General features: G+C 38.8%; 1 protein-coding gene across 11 annotated transcripts in view; it reads right to left on the bottom strand.

The window, feature by feature from the left end:
- Nucleotides 1–17,004, bottom strand: part of PDLIM5 (PDZ and LIM domain 5) — a 128,861-nt gene that overhangs the window by 4,579 nt on the left and 107,278 nt on the right. For all 11 annotated transcript variants that reach the window (XM_054064570.1, XM_054064574.1, XM_054064575.1 and 8 more), the window contains 3 exons: nucleotides 9,556–9,730; nucleotides 3,462–3,642; nucleotides 2,360–2,480 (listed from right to left, as the gene is read on the bottom strand). In XM_054064570.1, the coding sequence (XP_053920545.1) occupies nucleotides 2,360–2,480; nucleotides 3,462–3,642; nucleotides 9,556–9,730 (477 nt within the window). The remainder of the gene's footprint in view (nucleotides 1–2,359; nucleotides 2,481–3,461; nucleotides 3,643–9,555; nucleotides 9,731–17,004) is intronic.

The raw sequence follows: 17,004 nt of genomic DNA, 5'->3' as shown, positions 1-17,004 counted from the left end.
ACTCGCGTAGTGACAAAGTGAGGGCTGCCAATGGCAAGAAACAGATTCACCAATCACCTGCATTAATCCATGCTACTGGCATGAATTTGCAAGTGTTTAAGCAGGAAAAAGACAGTAAAAATGGCAAATGGTCCAAAACCTCTCTTGAAAACCCTGAAGTACATGGTCTTGTGACCTTACTGTTTTAGCTCTCGATATTTGTGTTCACACAGAATCTTTTACTGATATTTTCCTGGTGCCAGTAGTTAAGGCCTTTTGTAAGTTGACGTGCGGTTTGTGTTGATAAGTTTATTGGCTTTTCTTCTGAAGAAAGGCAATAGACAAGGCAGAATGAAGGGCATCAGCTTTCTTTTGCTTTTGCATGCTTGAATTGTGATACCATAGAAGCCTTCCAAAGCAGACTTCTCATACAGTAACACGTCAATTCTTCCTGCACGTACCATTTTCAAAACCAGGTTACTAACTTTGCACTTCAAAAAAAGTTCAGTTGTAGATATCTGCACTTTTAATTTAATTTTAGCATCAATATCCAAAATCAGAACATTTTGCAGATTAAACCCCCTTAGTGCTAATAGCTGATGCTATTATAATTTCAAATACAGATTTAAAATTAGAACCCTTTGCACTAGGAACAAGGAAAGCTGGCAATGACATTTACTCCCTGTTTCTTTAAAATTAGTCATAGACTCTTAACTCCAGCTAGACTGAAAGTCTTTGAAGAATGAATATATCTCAAATTAACATCTAGTTAGAGACACAGAGTCATTACAACATATCACTGTCAACAACGTCTCACAGAATGTGCTTACATTAGCTTGTGCTAGCAACTTTCTATCTCAGAAATAAACTTTGTGACAAGTATAATACTCTTGACATTTTATCCCAGTGTTTCCTGCTCACAGTACAGAAGAGTGTGCATTTGTACATGGGAGTTGTAATGGCAGCACAAATCAATGCACTGCACAACGCAGGGGTCATTTGGTGGCAGGAACAAGAATCCAATATTAGCAGAACAAACCCAGTCACTAGCTTTCCACCAAAGGGGAGTTATTGATTCCTCCAGAACTATTTTTGAATCATGAAAAGGTTCCAAGATTAGGGGCTTCAGATTGCTTCAGGATGAAATTTCACCGTGCTGTCACACTGGAGAATGCTGCTCATATATCCATTTCCTCTGCTGCTCCACAAATGCAATAGGAGCAACATGTTACCCTACTTGTGTCACTGAGCTAGCAATAACCTCCTGCATCCTTTTGTATTTGCCAACATCTCATTAGAGACACTCCAACAGAAATATTCTGGATAAATTTCGTCTGCTTTCCTCACTGTTTCCTCTCCATGGCACCCACTGCAAACAAGAAATCAACTCAGAAGGAAATCAGCTCTAAACAAATCACTAGGATTTAATACAAATTCTCTTCCCGGTCAATCCACTTCCACCTCCAACATTAACTACAATGTTCCTTACAGTGGAATGAAAAACACAGGAAAGGTCTAGTTGATGGTTCTAACATAGATGCAAACACATGCAGTGTGAAAACAGACAATTTTGATACAATTTTGTTTCTTTTCCATGTTGTGGGAACTATTTTACAAATACTACCTATTTATTTCTTTCCTAGCCCAGAAGACTACATGAAAGGTTTTAAGCAAACTAGGAAACCAACATAGATGAAACCTGTTCATATCAATCAAAAAGATACAATTAGATGGAAGTTCTAAAAACAAAACAGAAGCCCTCTGAAATTCTAAGCCACATCTCTCACATAATATTACTCATCAGACCTTCAAGTACTATAATTGCATCACTGTATTTTTCCCCTGTTTTTTTTTTCCCCCAAGCTTATGCTCAACAGATGTTACATTTGATCCTGCAAAAAAATTCCTGGGCAGACTGCTTACTCTTGGAAGTCCTTTCCGGCTGTGAATATCGTTACTTCGAGTAAAACATACTACTCCACTTGCATTTGCTTGTTTAGTAAATAAGCAGATTTACATCAACTCCAGATTATTTTAAAGCCAACAGAAAGTCACCCTAAAATGAACACTTTGCTGTATCACTTAGACCTACAGCTGAGGGCTTAATGGGAATATCAAGTAAAACCAGTGACAATTAGCCTGCTCCTGCTAATGCTGATGAAGATATTCTCACCAGTTTATCCTGCTGCAAACTCAAAGGGTCTACAGCATTTGTCGTTGCTTTTAATTGACATAAAAGTTACACAAATTAGCTGGGACATTTATTCTGAAGTAAAGCTTTCTCTTCCTTCTGACAAAAAGGAATCATTGCTTCTTCCAACCATGTTAAGCTCTGCTTCCCTGCACAGCTGCAGTAAACTTTGGTTGTGCTGCTTCTTACCCGTCTCACAGTAGGGATCACCATCTTCTAAGTGGAAGACATTATTGCGGATGGGGTTGTGACAGGCCACACACACGAAACAGGAAACGTGCCAAGTTTGTTTCAAAGCATTTATTACTTCCTGTGGGAATTAGAAAACATGTTATTAACACATTATTTTGATGTGATGACTAGATTGTGGTGACCACGCCTCCACACTTGATTTGTTTCCTAGTGCTACTTTGAAAACGGGTTGTGCACACAGTCTCTGCTGATTTTAAACCTATCAAGGTGCTTTATTTATGGTGCAGCTCATTTGTCATGGGCAACCTTTCATATTTTGAAAGGTTCAGTGTAGAGTTGGGCAGGTTTAACAACTCATTTATTCACCTTTTCCACTTGAATTAGGATCTCAGCCATAGCTGTTCCCTGAAAAAAAGAAAAGCAGCATCTCCAATGTCTCCTCAAGTCTTTGAACAGTTAATCAGAAAATACCAAATAGAAAATTATGGGTGCTCTGTGCTGTTTTGGAAGACATTATAGTGGCAAATGTGACTTGAGAATTGCATTGCCAGAGCCCTGCTTGACCCTAGTTACACAAATGCCCGGGCACATTGCTGTCTGCTGTAAAGCAGTGTCCAATCAGCTGGCAGGCTCAAATTAGCAATATTAGTGCCGAGTAGGATAATGCGTCTTTCTATCTTCGTTACCACTGGGAATACTTCAGTACTTCAGATCTAGTGAACCAGAATGTTCCCCAGCAATCAGCTTAGAAAAATAAATAATACCCCATAACTAACGCCACTCCCTCCCCCATTCTGTAAAAAGCTGCCAATTAAAAACATTTTGCACAACAAAATTTAGTAATCACAGCAGATACAGAACAGTTTCATGAAAACAGGAACCAAACTTGGAAGACCTACGGAGACTACAGACTGAAAAGGCTCAGCATCACAAGAATAAAAAATATATTTTGTATATGATGGGAGCTGAAAAGGTACGTCAGCGTACATTTCGAAGAACACAGAATGGGCCATGTAAAAAGAGAATTTCATTACAGAGAAGCACTGAACACTGTAGTTATTGTTCCCACTGAAAACCAGGCCACTTGGCGGTCACTTACCCCAAGTATCTTCCTTTGGCACTTTGAACACTCAGGGGCAAAGAACTTCTCATAGCAGACCTCACAATACAAGGCTCCTTTCTCTTCCACAAATCCAATATAAGCCATAGAGGTTTTGCAATGAGCACAATTAAACTCCTCAGGATGCCACGACTTCCCCAAAGCCACCAAGAAGGGTCCTCTGGTTAGAAAAAAAAGAGATTTTGTCAGCAAACACCCCTGGGTTGGCTCCTGAAAAGCTGCTAATAGGCTTAACCTGTGATACTTCTGTGCCATTTTTACTCTGTTCACAAACTTATGCTGCTCCATCCCTCCTTCCTCTTACAGGCTCCAAGGAAGTGTTGAGTGTTGACTAGACCTATTCACATCGGATTACCTCCCAGAAACAGCTAACTACAATAAACACCACTTCACTTCACTACACTACATTTATTTTATAACTATATTAAATACAATGCTGAACTGGCTACTAGGGAAAAGAAGGATGATGTTCCCTATGTTCCCAACTACTTCTACTTACTGCAGACAGATAATTGACTCAGCGATACAATGAGCTCTCTTTCAGTGTCCATTTGTATCAAGGCCACAAACCCTGAAGTAGACTTGACTCTATTAAGAGATGTTAACAGCAGTTTCTTGTGTAGCAAGAAAATTCAATCACTGTCCTTACCTGACAAATTCGTTACAGGATAACCTAAACCAGTGGTTGGTGTGGTTTTTATTGTTCTTGGATTTGGTCTTTTTTGTTGGTTTGTTTGGATTTGCTACCCCACTACAGAAGTTAGCTACAATACAACCAATTTCTCCAAATACAGAGCCTCCTCCTCCATTTGCAAACACAAAATAATGATGCTTTTATAGAATTGATCTGACTAATGTAAAAGAGTTAATAGATAAGATGAAGTTGTTCATTTCTCAGTCAACACAAACTTCTCAGTTTGTAACTCGTAAATCCCAGGCGTACGTCATTGTAATCTGTATTCATCTGAAAACATAGTCAGCACGCTAATTTCTTTAATGAACTTATTTTCATCAGTGAGGTGAATCCTAGGTCCTACCAATACTCAACCTTCCAGAATTCTGGCTTTAGATGAACTTTGTGGTTCACCTCCCCCACCAGATTCCCCATTTTTGTAACACCAATACAGGTGTCACTCTTTCAGTAACACATTGTTTTTTTCTTATATCTCACTGCAAATAAAATGTAAGGTTCTAATATCACCATCCCGTTGCTTAGCATTTTTTTTACATTGAGTAAGCTACATGAACAGTTTTGTATAAGATAAGATTCTCATACGAACACAGCGACAGCAATAGAGAAAAAACCCAAACACCTTAACATTTGTTTCCAAAGTTATATTGTCTGTAAGATGGGAATATAAGTGGCTGGAGGACAGTAGGGGTAATTATTTTCATTTCTCTTCTACATTTTCTCTGGAGATTCCACATATTTTCAACAGGATGTGAAGTCAAAAATAAGGGACTCAGATTCAGGACAACCCACACACCTACCGAGAAGATGAACATATTTAACCTGCAACAGTTTCTTCTATATACCTCTGATTATCATAAAGAAAGCAGTGAAAAGAGGCTCCTGGAGAGCAGCTTGTAGCTCTTTAAGGAGGGAGTCAGGGTCGAGCACAGCTCTCTGGCCCCTGCTCCCAGTGGAGCTGTACAAGCACTGACCTAATCCAATACCCACCTGCTGCACTACAAGCACCTTTTCACATCAATGTCCTTTCAGTTATGTACTGATGAAACAATACAAGCCCTTATGTACAACCAAGTGCTCTCAGTACGTCATGTCAGCATGGGCTAATTTAACAGACTCATTAGCACAAGGCTGACACCGAAGAGGCTCTCCCAGCTCCAGGTAGGATTGAGTTTCTGGCCATCTGCACCAAAATGACAGGCTCAGTTAGCTCTGCAATGGAAAGAACACATGCTAGCGGTGGGAGGGGAAGGAATTTTTATATCTTCTGCACGTAGCTCTCCAGAGTTTAAAGCTCTGACATGTTGAGGTTAGCCTCTCAGTACAGCACAGAGGAACCCAGATGCATGGGGAACAGCCTGAAAGTGCATCTAACAGAGTTTTTTTCCCCAAAGTCCCCAGAGCACTTTGGCTATGCCCTGCACAATATCTCTGAGGTGCTCCATTCGCAGGCTGGCTCCATGTACACGTGTCCAAAATAACGCTTTCTAAATGCAATTTTACTTTTAATTAGGCCACAGTTTAAACATGTCAAGCTGGTGCTGCAGCTTAATGATATTTGCAACATAAAAGCTGCCCCAATGCACACCGAAGAAAGAAAAAAACCAAAACCCAAACACCTGCCATGTAAAATACGCTAAAACATGACATTTGGAACTTCGAGGTGTTCCTGGTCTCTGCATATTTTTGTGACTGGAAACAATAACTAAGCAAAGGTAGTTATCTGCATTCATTCGAAATGAGCTTATATCCCCGATTTGACTGAGCGGGGGACACTCATGACACCTGATGACACACTCATGACCTCATGTCACACTCACGACACCTGATAGGAAGTAGCTAGGGCGTGAAATGCTAGGAAGATAGCTGCAGATGGCTTCATTCTTCCTTCTCCGTTTAAATAAAAGAAAAATAAATAAAAAATCCCACATGCCTCTCTTAACATATAGAACATATTTTTTAAAGGTGGTGCTAACACCTCACATTCCTTCCACCCAAAGACATAAGATGATCAAATTAACAAGTTGGTTATGAATACAGCTCTTTCCTGGGCTACTTGTTGTACTAAGGAATATCTGAACAAATTACTGATATCACCATCTAGACCGCGTGAATTAAACTCACAGATGGAGGTAAACAGTCGTAATTCTTTTTTAAAATGAGATTCTGATGTATTTACAACAGTATTTACAGAATCTTACTCCCCAAAGGATCACCAGGTACATAAACTTGGTTACCAACCAAAACATCTGGGTCCCATGTGTAGCAATGATAACAGGCACAAATTGGAAGAACTAAATAACATAAATGGAATATAAGCATAATTTCACTATGTTGCTCCTGTAACTAAATACAGCTTTATCAGCATGGTCACAATGCATTCATATGCCAATAATCCAGCTTCTCATGTGGCTTTTATTATGATGGCAGGTCAGAACTGGAATTTGGTGGCAGAGAGATTAAAAAGACTTCCACATCTGCTAAGGAGGCAAACTACTTTACAGTTAACCATACAGCAGTCCACACTCTGGGAAGTTTCTTTTCCTCTCTACTTGCAAATGCCATGATCTCTGTATAGGAGATGCTGAAGGGAAGCACCATTTGTACTTTTCACTTTTGGCTTTAAGAACAGTTAAGTTGTATGAAAAGGTGACAAATCATCTCCACAAGCAGACATGCCGAAGAGTATGTTCTCAACGGAGACTCAGGGAAAACACATTTGAAGTTAAAAGGGAGAGCCAATTCCGCACTGCAGTGCTCAGGAAGTCTGCCAGGGAACCAGAAGTCTTCATCAGGAAAGGTCAGAAGTTTTTCAGACCATCCGAACAAGTAAATAATGGGAAATTCAGTTTGCCTCTAGCTTTGATTCTTTCAGACATAGAAAGAAAAGCTTACTTAATGAAGCCTTGGAAAACACTGGAATCTTCAGACAATCACTGTATTAATAATTAAATATATGTTAAAAAGTTATAAGATGTCTCTAAGAAATGGTTCTGGCTTAACCAGCCATGGTTATTCTATGCCTGAATGTAACTCCGCAACACATTCTGGCTTCAAAGCAGATGTAGAATGCAATGTCACTTGATCCTCCTCCTACCTTTTCATAGGTAAATCTACCACTAAGGGCATGAACTGTAATTACGCTAAAACTTGAACTCAAAATGCCATTGTAGCATTTAAATCCACTGTATGCAGTGAACATGAGGCATATCTAGCATTGATTAATGCACATCAACTCATCCTCAAATGAAACAACTCTCTATTTTAATAACTGAGGTGGTATTTAAGGTATGAAGAAATATAAGGAATTAAACACCACCAGCAAATTACAAAGAAGTTAGATGTGTGTATCACTTACTATTCATGAAGAGGTGTCACTTACAATAGGTGCCAATGGTTTAAGTATTGTCAAGTAGGGCTCCACAGTTTCTCCTCATGCAGCCACTAAGGAGTAAAGTTTGCTCCACGGACCAATATGCTCCCCTCCTTACAAAGCAGGAGCTCATCTCCTCTTTAATGGTAATCAAAGCGGGAAGCAGGAGCAGTAGCAAGTGATTTAAGGGCCAAGAGGAGAGGATTGCTGCTCAGGAGTGATCTGCAGACTGTGCTGTGAGACCCCATGCCACAAAGCATCAGCGATCCCTGCTAAACCACCAGTGCTGTAAAAAACAATGAAGTTTCTTGCATTGAAGATGCAGTGTATAGTGCATTTGCTATGTTTGCTTTTAATTTTTAACAGAAATGATAGTATCAAAAAGGAAAGTGAATGGTTGCTTGTATATTATGTACTAGACACAAATCCAAAGCCCAGGGAGCAGAAAGGTCAGAATATGAAAGACAGACAGGATAATAATACAAGCCAAACTGTTCAACGAATCAGATGAATCCCATCCCAAAAGTGTGTAGACCCTTTTGATATTAATATTCCGTTTTGTGGTGAAGTAAAAAGTGGATCAGGAAAGATATGTACCTATGTTGGGAATTTGTATAAATTTTTTCTATTGCTTCAAGGGGATACAGATCACAGATTTTTATTTCCTTGACATATACAATGGAAGTAGGAAACAATTCTCCATAACATCACTGATCAGTTAGCAAAGAAGTCTCCTAAAATTAACCCGATGTTAACTGAACAGGTACTGAGCTATCAGAACAGAAATCTGATGGAAGTTAACAAGCTGGACTCAATTGACCCCTAGAGAACAAGTGATTTGAGTTAGCTGCATCTTCTGATGCAGAATCCAAGCCTGGGCTCAAGAGGCTGCAAAAAGCCATGTGGAAAGGCTGGTTTTCTATTATACTGAACGAAATTTATACAGCTGATAGAGCTCCTCATTTTTCACAACTCATGTTTTCTAATCAAACAGGTCTCTTGCTTTAACTATGGTGAAACATAGTGCAGGGTCTCCTATTTTGTTCACTAAAAACACAGGACATAGATGAATAAAAATGAAATGCTAAAATATATTACTTTCCCCTGGTAGTTCAATAACACAGATGACTGAACAAGTAAGAAGAAAACATTTTGAAATAATACATTTCTTCCAATAATCCCTGGAAATCTCTATTTTAAGAAAAATATACAATGCAAGGTAGATGAAAATCAGGATGACTTGCACATTGGTGTGAAAAGTGTTTACAGCTCCTTGGATGAGACAATCATGACCAACTGTCAGAAATCACTGACTGAACAATGCAACCCAGATTCAATTCTTCCTCCATAGGCAATTCTGTCTAATGATAGCATATCTTATGGGTTCAGTAGAATTTATTTAATTTAATCTCATTCAGCAAACTTGTGTTTGTGTTGCTTAATCTTTTCTACTTATGTCATACAAGTCAGGGATTAGCTACTATATAACATCTAAAGGCCAGAGACCCATGAGAGAGATTGAAATGTAGCATTGCAGGATATTATTAAGTCCTAGCAATTTTTACATCTATATTCCTTGCTTTTCTCATATTGATGCAACCTGCTATTTTCTTTCTTCTCAATTAGAAATTCTGGTTTATAAATCAACATTTTTGACAAGTTAATTTTTACAAGACTATCCTCTGATTGCTTTCCAACTCAGTTTTATTAGAATAGGTGCACGTAAAAACTAACTTGCTTAGTTTTCTTTGGGTTTACTTTCTCTCTAGTCCACTCACCTTTCTGGTTCTCTGTAAAACAGGTTGTAAGGCTGCGACTGTTAGCTGTTCACAGTGTTTTTCCTCCATTATTATTCTCATTCTCAGTTTTGATATATAAACCATGCATGAAGACAGTGTTGTGCATTATGGAAAAGAAGCCTTAAAACACTTGTGACTAAGGAATCAAAACCCACAAAAGCATAACAAAGCCCTGCTGTCAGAAAGGCTGCAAGATGAACAGATACAAACCTAATGACTTGATTACAGTGTGCACACATGGGAGTACGTTTTCCTGCTGGAATATGCTCTGCCTTCTGAACCAACGTGTCTTGCTCATTTAGCTGAGGTGCTGTCACCAGTTTTTCAGTTGGGGCAGTTGTTCCAGGTGGTTTAATACTGTTTGATGTCCATCCACTGGCAGGAGCTGGGGAAAGAGTGCCAAAAGAGTGCATTTAGAAGACCATCCTTTCAGTACCAATTGTTTTGAAATTCAAGCCACCAGCAGTATTTGCCTAACATCTTTGATAACTGTATACCTGCTTACCTAAAGGAACATATTCTTCCCCTTAGGAAAAGGAAAGGAACTTATCTTCCCCTCCTTCTCCAGCAAGTAAGTCCTACGTACTTTATGAAATGCCTGTGAAATAACACAGAAGGGTTTTGGCTGCCTTCTAGAACTAGTGGGCAAATATCAACATACTAAAGTTAGGCAAAGGAATATACAAACTTGTGAAAGCATTATTTTGCTTTAGATACAAAAGCTGAACAGGAGCACGCATTCAATACAACATGTAAAAGAACTTAAAATACAGTACTGTAGAAGGAAAATGTACTTCTAAATTAAATTTAAACACTAGTCTAGATCACCTGAGACTGCCAGTCTGAAGCATTCCAAAGTGCACGCTCACATCTGTGCTGGTTTTGGATGGGATAGCTAGTTTTCTTCATAGTAGCTAGTACCAGTCTATGTTTTGGATTTGTGCTGGAAACAGTGTTGATAATACAGGAATGTTTGAGTTACTGCTGAGCAATGCATACACAGAGTCAAGGCCTTTTTTGCTTCTCAAACCAAACCACTCTGACAGTGAGCGGGCTAGGGGTGAACAAGAGGCTGGGAGGGAGCACAGCCAGGATAGCTGATCCCAACTGACCAAAGAGATAGTCCATACCATATGACATCATTCTCAGCATATAAAACCTGGGGGACAGATTTTGTATGGACAAAGAGGAAGGACATTCAGAGTGATGGGGTTTGTCTTTCCAAATACCTTTTATGTGTGATGGCTGAACACCTGATGGGAAGCAGTGAATGAATTCCTTGCTTCGCTTGCATGCATGGCTTTTGCTTTTCTTATGAAGCTGTTCTTTTCTCAGCCCACGAGTTCTCTCATTTACCATTCTGATTCTCCCCCCATCCCACTAGGGCAGAGTGAGCAAGTGGCTGTGTGGTACTTATTTGCCAGCTGGGGTTAAACCATGACAACATCCTCTTTATGAAAGTTATGACACTGAAATAAAAACCTGATGTTTTCAGAAATGTACACATCCACACATTTCCATTTGTACTCAGGTTTCTAGAATTGTAGAATAGACATAAACTTTAATAGAGGGTGAAAAAATGCATTTAGAAAAATGAAAGGCACAGATGATACTGTTGCCAAGGGTAATCAAAAAACAGTCTTATGTTTTTCTTTCTCCCCTACTGATATATGTACCTTGGTAAGGTACAAGCTACAGCAACACAAGCTTATGGGAGCTTATAACTTCCTGTCAAGTGGAGAATCAATTTTCTTTTTCAAGTATGTAAAAAAATCCCGTATTTCCATAGCCTTTTGTTTGTAATCACAGACAACAGAAATCGTGTTTCCTCTGTATGTAACTTTTCCAAGACTTTACGGAAAACTAGTCTGTAGAGCTGTTAAATCTTTGTGCTTGTCCACCTCTTTCATCCTTCATCTTTCATATTATCTTCCAAGGAAAAGCAGAAGAGTTGGTTATCATTACCAATTAATGCTACATTGATTAGCCTTCACCCTATAGAAAAGCTGCAAATACCCTTCAGATATAATATTTCATTCCATACTCAGCTGGAAGTGGCATACTAAGACACAGAGAAAATAAATTCAGAGCAACAGTGAACACACAAAATTCAACAAAAATGCCAATCCCCTGCTATTTACAGAAGATAGCCACCCACTACACAATTTAATCAAAACAATACTGTGAACTTTAGTTCACTCCCCCACCCCTCACCCCTTCATGTGTATTTGTAGGCTAAGGCAACATAGCTGGAAGATTTTTAACACCAATACATGTGCACTATATTTATGCTTGCTATTAATCTACTGATTAGTGGGCTCAAAACCTACTTTTGCTTACTCTTTCTCTGTAGGAAGAAACAATAGAGTCATATACCTTTTTATGTCTAACTGGTTGGTTCAACAAATTTTCTCAAACCAGTTCATTTCAAGACTGACACATTTTTGGATCTTTTTCAGTATCTGAAGTAGCAGAAGTTATACCAGCTCATCAGTGTTTTTTGGGTTGGTTGGTTTTTATTTTTACATAGAAGACTATTGTTTATATTTAATGTATAATTAATTCATTTGCAATATCTTGAAAAATAATATCTTGATTCTAGAAACCTTTGGAATTCCTGAGTAGAAAGTATTTAGGAATAAAAGCACTTGATATTCCAGAAGTCCCTCTGTTACTGTAGTTCCTTTCAGATTATAAAGGCCTGCTAAACTGAAAACATAGGAACAGATAAAAATGGAAAGGCTGGAAGGAAGGCTTTGAAGACATGAACAAAAGTGGTATTGATTAATAGCACTTTCCTCCCCTGTCATCACACATGGCCTTCTAATTTTCAGGTCACATTTTGTGAGAAGACAAAAATACACACTAGTCCTAAATCTGTTTGAAGACTGCTTTTACCATAAATCAAATAGTAATGTAGCTTCTAGTATATTGCCGATTTCTGTTTGAGTTATCTGCTGTATCCCAAAGCCCACTGAGAAACATCAGCTAGCCCATTTGCACTGCATGGCTAAAAACCAAGCCCTTCTGCTCGCTTAAAGGAAAATAAAAGTACAGACAGCACAATTATTCCTTTTCTTTGGTCTTTCATTAATGCTGTTATTATGAATGATGCTTTTCTGAACACTACTCAACTTTAAGTTACTACTGGCCAGCAACAGGATTTGTCTACATAAACTTTCTCTCAGACTTGCTAGACAAATCAGTCATTCCTGAGTTAGCCCAAGTATCAAAAGAGGAGAGGAGATAGTCCATCAGTTTGGGAAATAACTTTGGTCTGGTTAATGACTGTGTTAAAACAAAAACTCTCTTTTAAGTGAGCCACACTATAAAACATACAAGTAAGTACCATGTAAAAGATGTGGCCTAAGCAAAACCAAGCTGGGCATCTAGTGCTGAGGACCAGTGAAGGCAAATGGACCCACTCCACTTCCCACTGAAAATTATGAACTCAAGTTCAATGCTCAGACCTCAGAGCAGATGCAGGTGGGGTCACAGACACAGAATAAAGGGAATAACAAATAAACCCTAAGCCTTCAGATACTTCTACGTTTGTCAGAATTCTTTTGGATACTGGACAGATACTGATTTCTAGAAGGCTTTTTTTACTGTCATTTGTAAATTTATGTCACTATATTGTCTACTATGGTGGGAACAATGTCTAATTGATCACTGCAGATGCCATCAGCAGCTGAAAACTAAGACAGAAAAGGTTGTCTTCTGTGCAAAAATCCTTGAAAAGGAAAGCCTTAAAGGATTTTTTTAAATTCCCTCTTTTTCCATCTCTAAAGGCCAGTCTAGAGGCAGGAAGCTCCCTGCCCATACTCACAATTTGTGCTCATGACATTCTCTCGAGGGGCATTTTTCTTTTTGCCAGTATTCACATTAAGACAGCATTGGTCCTGCTCAGTATTATTCCCCTCTATTCCTGTTCTGAAATGGACTCAAGTTTCTTCAGATTTTTCATTCTAAAGAAGAGGAGTCACTGCTTCCATTGTTTTTAGACACACACTCTTATTAAAGAAAATACACCAGTAAAGTACAATAATAGCTATCTCACCACATTTCTTATACCAGTTTCTTTATAAACTTTCTATAGTGGCTCTACTAGATTTTTTTTCACCAGAGATCATTCTGCAATTCTCACCAATTGATTTACCTCAGTTTTTTATCTTCCTCATTCCCATCTGAACACCAGCCTGAGGACAGTTTTTATTGCCCACTTTTGTCTTTCTATAGGCTAGAAACATGCCCTTAACACTCCAGTAATTTTAGCAAAGGTTCATTACTTCCACTACAGTCCACAGAGCAATTTTTCAGTAGTGATGGTATTTAAAAAAAAAAAAAAAAAGAAACCCAACACACTATTAGTTCCCTACTTAAAATCTGTATTAAATCTCGGGTTTTTTTCCAACACTACTTCACCTCTTGTAGCTACAGGGTTTTAAATATTAGGTCGGTCTTCTTGTCCAGAGTGAATATAAATGTTTCCCAAATATCCCTTCTATTTAAAGAGCCAGCAGAGAAGAAGGGGACACTCTCAGAGTTCCTACGTACTCCTCTTCTCCCTTTTCCCCCCTATTCCCTTGGAAAGCTTTCAGACCGAAACAAATTACATGATTTAAAGAAAAACATCAGACCCTGAAAACTAATGCAGGTGTTTTTTCTTCCAAAGAGAAGCTTTTACCAGTTACACTAGTAATAATAAGGTAGGAATAAATTATTACACTCAGTCCAAGCAAAAACCCCTCAACGCTTGGCAATTGGGTTGAGCCTGTGGTTTATGCTTTATACTTTGCTTTTCGTATTTCACACATAGGATTTTGGATCCATCAGCAGCTCTGTCTTAAAGAGTGCTGTGGATCTGCCCCGGTACCTAAGGTCTGGTGATATGCATGCACATTTTAATTGCAAATTATGACTGTGCGGAGATGGGAACGTAAACAACTCCAGCTGCCTTACAACCATAATCTCACCACGTATCTTCTGAGCACCACCTTAGTTGCTTGGAATGGGACAGAGCACAGGAACTTCACAGGTGCTTTGAAGAACTATAAATTGTAATAAGTAAATACAATAAATAAATAAATAAAAATAATCATAAGAATGATACATCTAAGAATGATACATCCCACCAGGAGCTATTATACCCTGAGTGCCAAAGAGGTCTGGGTTCTCTTCAAGTCATGGAGAGAGCTCTGTGGCCAAATTTTGAAGTTTTGCAGGCTTCACTTCACTTCTCTTTCTTTAATTAAACCTTCTAAAGCACTGTTGATTTGCACTAGTGTATTGTCATGGCTGGCTTTTCTAAACCAGAAAACACACTGTACCTGACTATTAACTTTCTACTTTAGTAGGTTTAAGTTTAGCAAACCCTCAGTGTTTGCTTTCCCTAAACTCCTTGGTACAGCTAGTTTAATATTTAACAAAGCTTTAGGCAAGGTAAAGAACTGGCTTTTTTTCTTTTTCAAAAATCCCAGTGTGACTTTGCCCTCGCTAGACTAACAATAGCCTGTTCCATCGCTGAGCACATGGATAACTGCAAACATAGGCAAAAGGTTTGGAAGACAAAGGGAGAAAGGCAGATACTCCACGGTGCCAAAGTCACTTTGACAGAGGTTCTCTGGTGCGTAGCAACAATACAACAGCCCGAACTGTTTAACGCTCACTTAAACATAACATCAAACTTCATGTAATATCTATAAATAACAATGCTACTTTAAGCGGTGGGAGTGCCAGAACTTTGTTTTAAAGTGTTCTAACTCAGTGATTTATGTGCTGTTATCAAACTACTGTATTAAAAATGGAAAATATAAAGCTTTATACATCCAATTTTCTGACTTTTCTTACTGTATCTGTGCAGTAAGAAATCTTCCTGTTCTTTCTCTCCAAACCAAACAGATGGCTGGATGAAGCAGCGTGTCTGAAAAGCTCGGCTGTCAGCTCACTGCATTAGCCGTATATAACGCTCCATCCACTCCCAGGCCCGTGTGAAATCACACAAGTTCAATGGAAAGAGCTACTGGACAAGCAGGAGAGGACCACCCCACCCCCTGCCCTCCCAAACCACAGACCTGCATCCTCAGCCACAGTGTTCAGCAGTTCACCTTTTTGTTTCCGCTGATTAAAGGCAGAAGAGAAAGGATTAAACCATTAAAATGTCTTTAAATGCCCACAAAGGATGGTATGCACCCCATGGAAAATCAAAACAGGTGCCACCCCGGCCCAATTTCAACAACCCCTGCCACTCAAGGGGCTAGTTCCTGTGCTAGCAACCAGCCTTTAAACCGGAAAGGCTCTGACTAAATTAGCTGTAAAGCATCTTAATTAAAAAGAGTATGGTGGTTTTGGCTCACTCAGCCTGTCTCCTTATGATTCGTTACATCACATACCATCACGAATTTGGCACAACTGGCAAGGCTTTTACCTAAAAATATGCCTCCAGCAGAAAGAGAAAATGAATATCTATGTAATAGTAATGTAAAATGGTATAATTCATTCCTCTGGAGTGACAGTTTAGAAACCCATTTGGTAGTTTTCTGCTGATAACATTTTGCCTCGCTTTTAGTTCCTGTTTTGACCTCAACTGCTTGACTGTGCCTCTGGACAGCATGACTGTCCACTCTTGCTCATATGCAGATTATCTGCCAGTTTCATGGATTTGATGTTTAATGTAGAATAGTGACAAGAATGAATTTACCAGAGGATAGTGACTTTTCATTTGTTGAACAAATACTAGGCATAATTCACGGCTGTCCTTTGCCTTTACATCTGACAGGACACATCACTACTCTGAGCTGGTGCTAACAAGTGAAGGGGAACTGATCCGGTGGGTAAGCCCATGAGAAAAGGTTAGTTGCTTTTTTTAAGAAATCAAAGATGATGAGCACCTAATTTTAAAATTCAGTGAATGCTTCTACTCAGTGTGTATTAAATAACCACAAAAATCTCTTGACCTGTTTAAATAACTATAGAAAAGAACACACATCTATCTGATTTATGTATGTAATTAGTTTAAGAGTACAGCTTCGTGCAATAGCACACGAATGCAGTAGCATCAAGTCAGAGGATTACTGTCAAAGGTCATATTTGTAACAGAAAGGTGAGTTTCTGTTCCGCAGGTCCTGTAGTGAGGTATTATACAGCAGGTTGTTCTGCCTTCAACAAGTAGGTGGTACATTTCTGCATCATCACTATGATCTGCCCCTTCTTAAATAAAAACATTTAAGTTTTTAGAAACATATTCATTTTTTCACCATGTCTGCAGAGTTACAATTTCATACTGCCATCAAATTAAGGTTGACATTTATAAATTACTCTGGTTTTACAATGGGTTTTGCTTGGCTAAGTGACTTCATATTACTTAACTTGTAAGAATAAATTCTTGCGGTTTGCTGTCACATGATGATATAATAATTTAGATTAGATGAAAAATTAATAAGAATAACAGTCCATACACCAGATTCAGGAAGCTTTAGTGTTTTGACCTGTCAATCATACCACTTACGGACAAGGTTTTCTGTTTTTATGCACGGTGACTGCATCATGGAGGAGTAACCTTTAACAATCTCTCAGTGACAAATACTGGAACTGTTTATGTTTTGGCACTGGTTCTAGCAGAAGGCTTACCAACAATATAAGTGTTTGCCTTCAGAACTT

This window comes from Cuculus canorus, chromosome 4 (genome assembly GCF_017976375.1).
Source record: "Cuculus canorus isolate bCucCan1 chromosome 4, bCucCan1.pri, whole genome shotgun sequence".
Lineage (NCBI taxonomy): Eukaryota > Metazoa > Chordata > Aves > Cuculiformes > Cuculidae > Cuculus > Cuculus canorus.
Note: the sequence above shows the minus strand (reverse complement) of the source record. Positions and strands in the feature narration are given on the sequence as shown.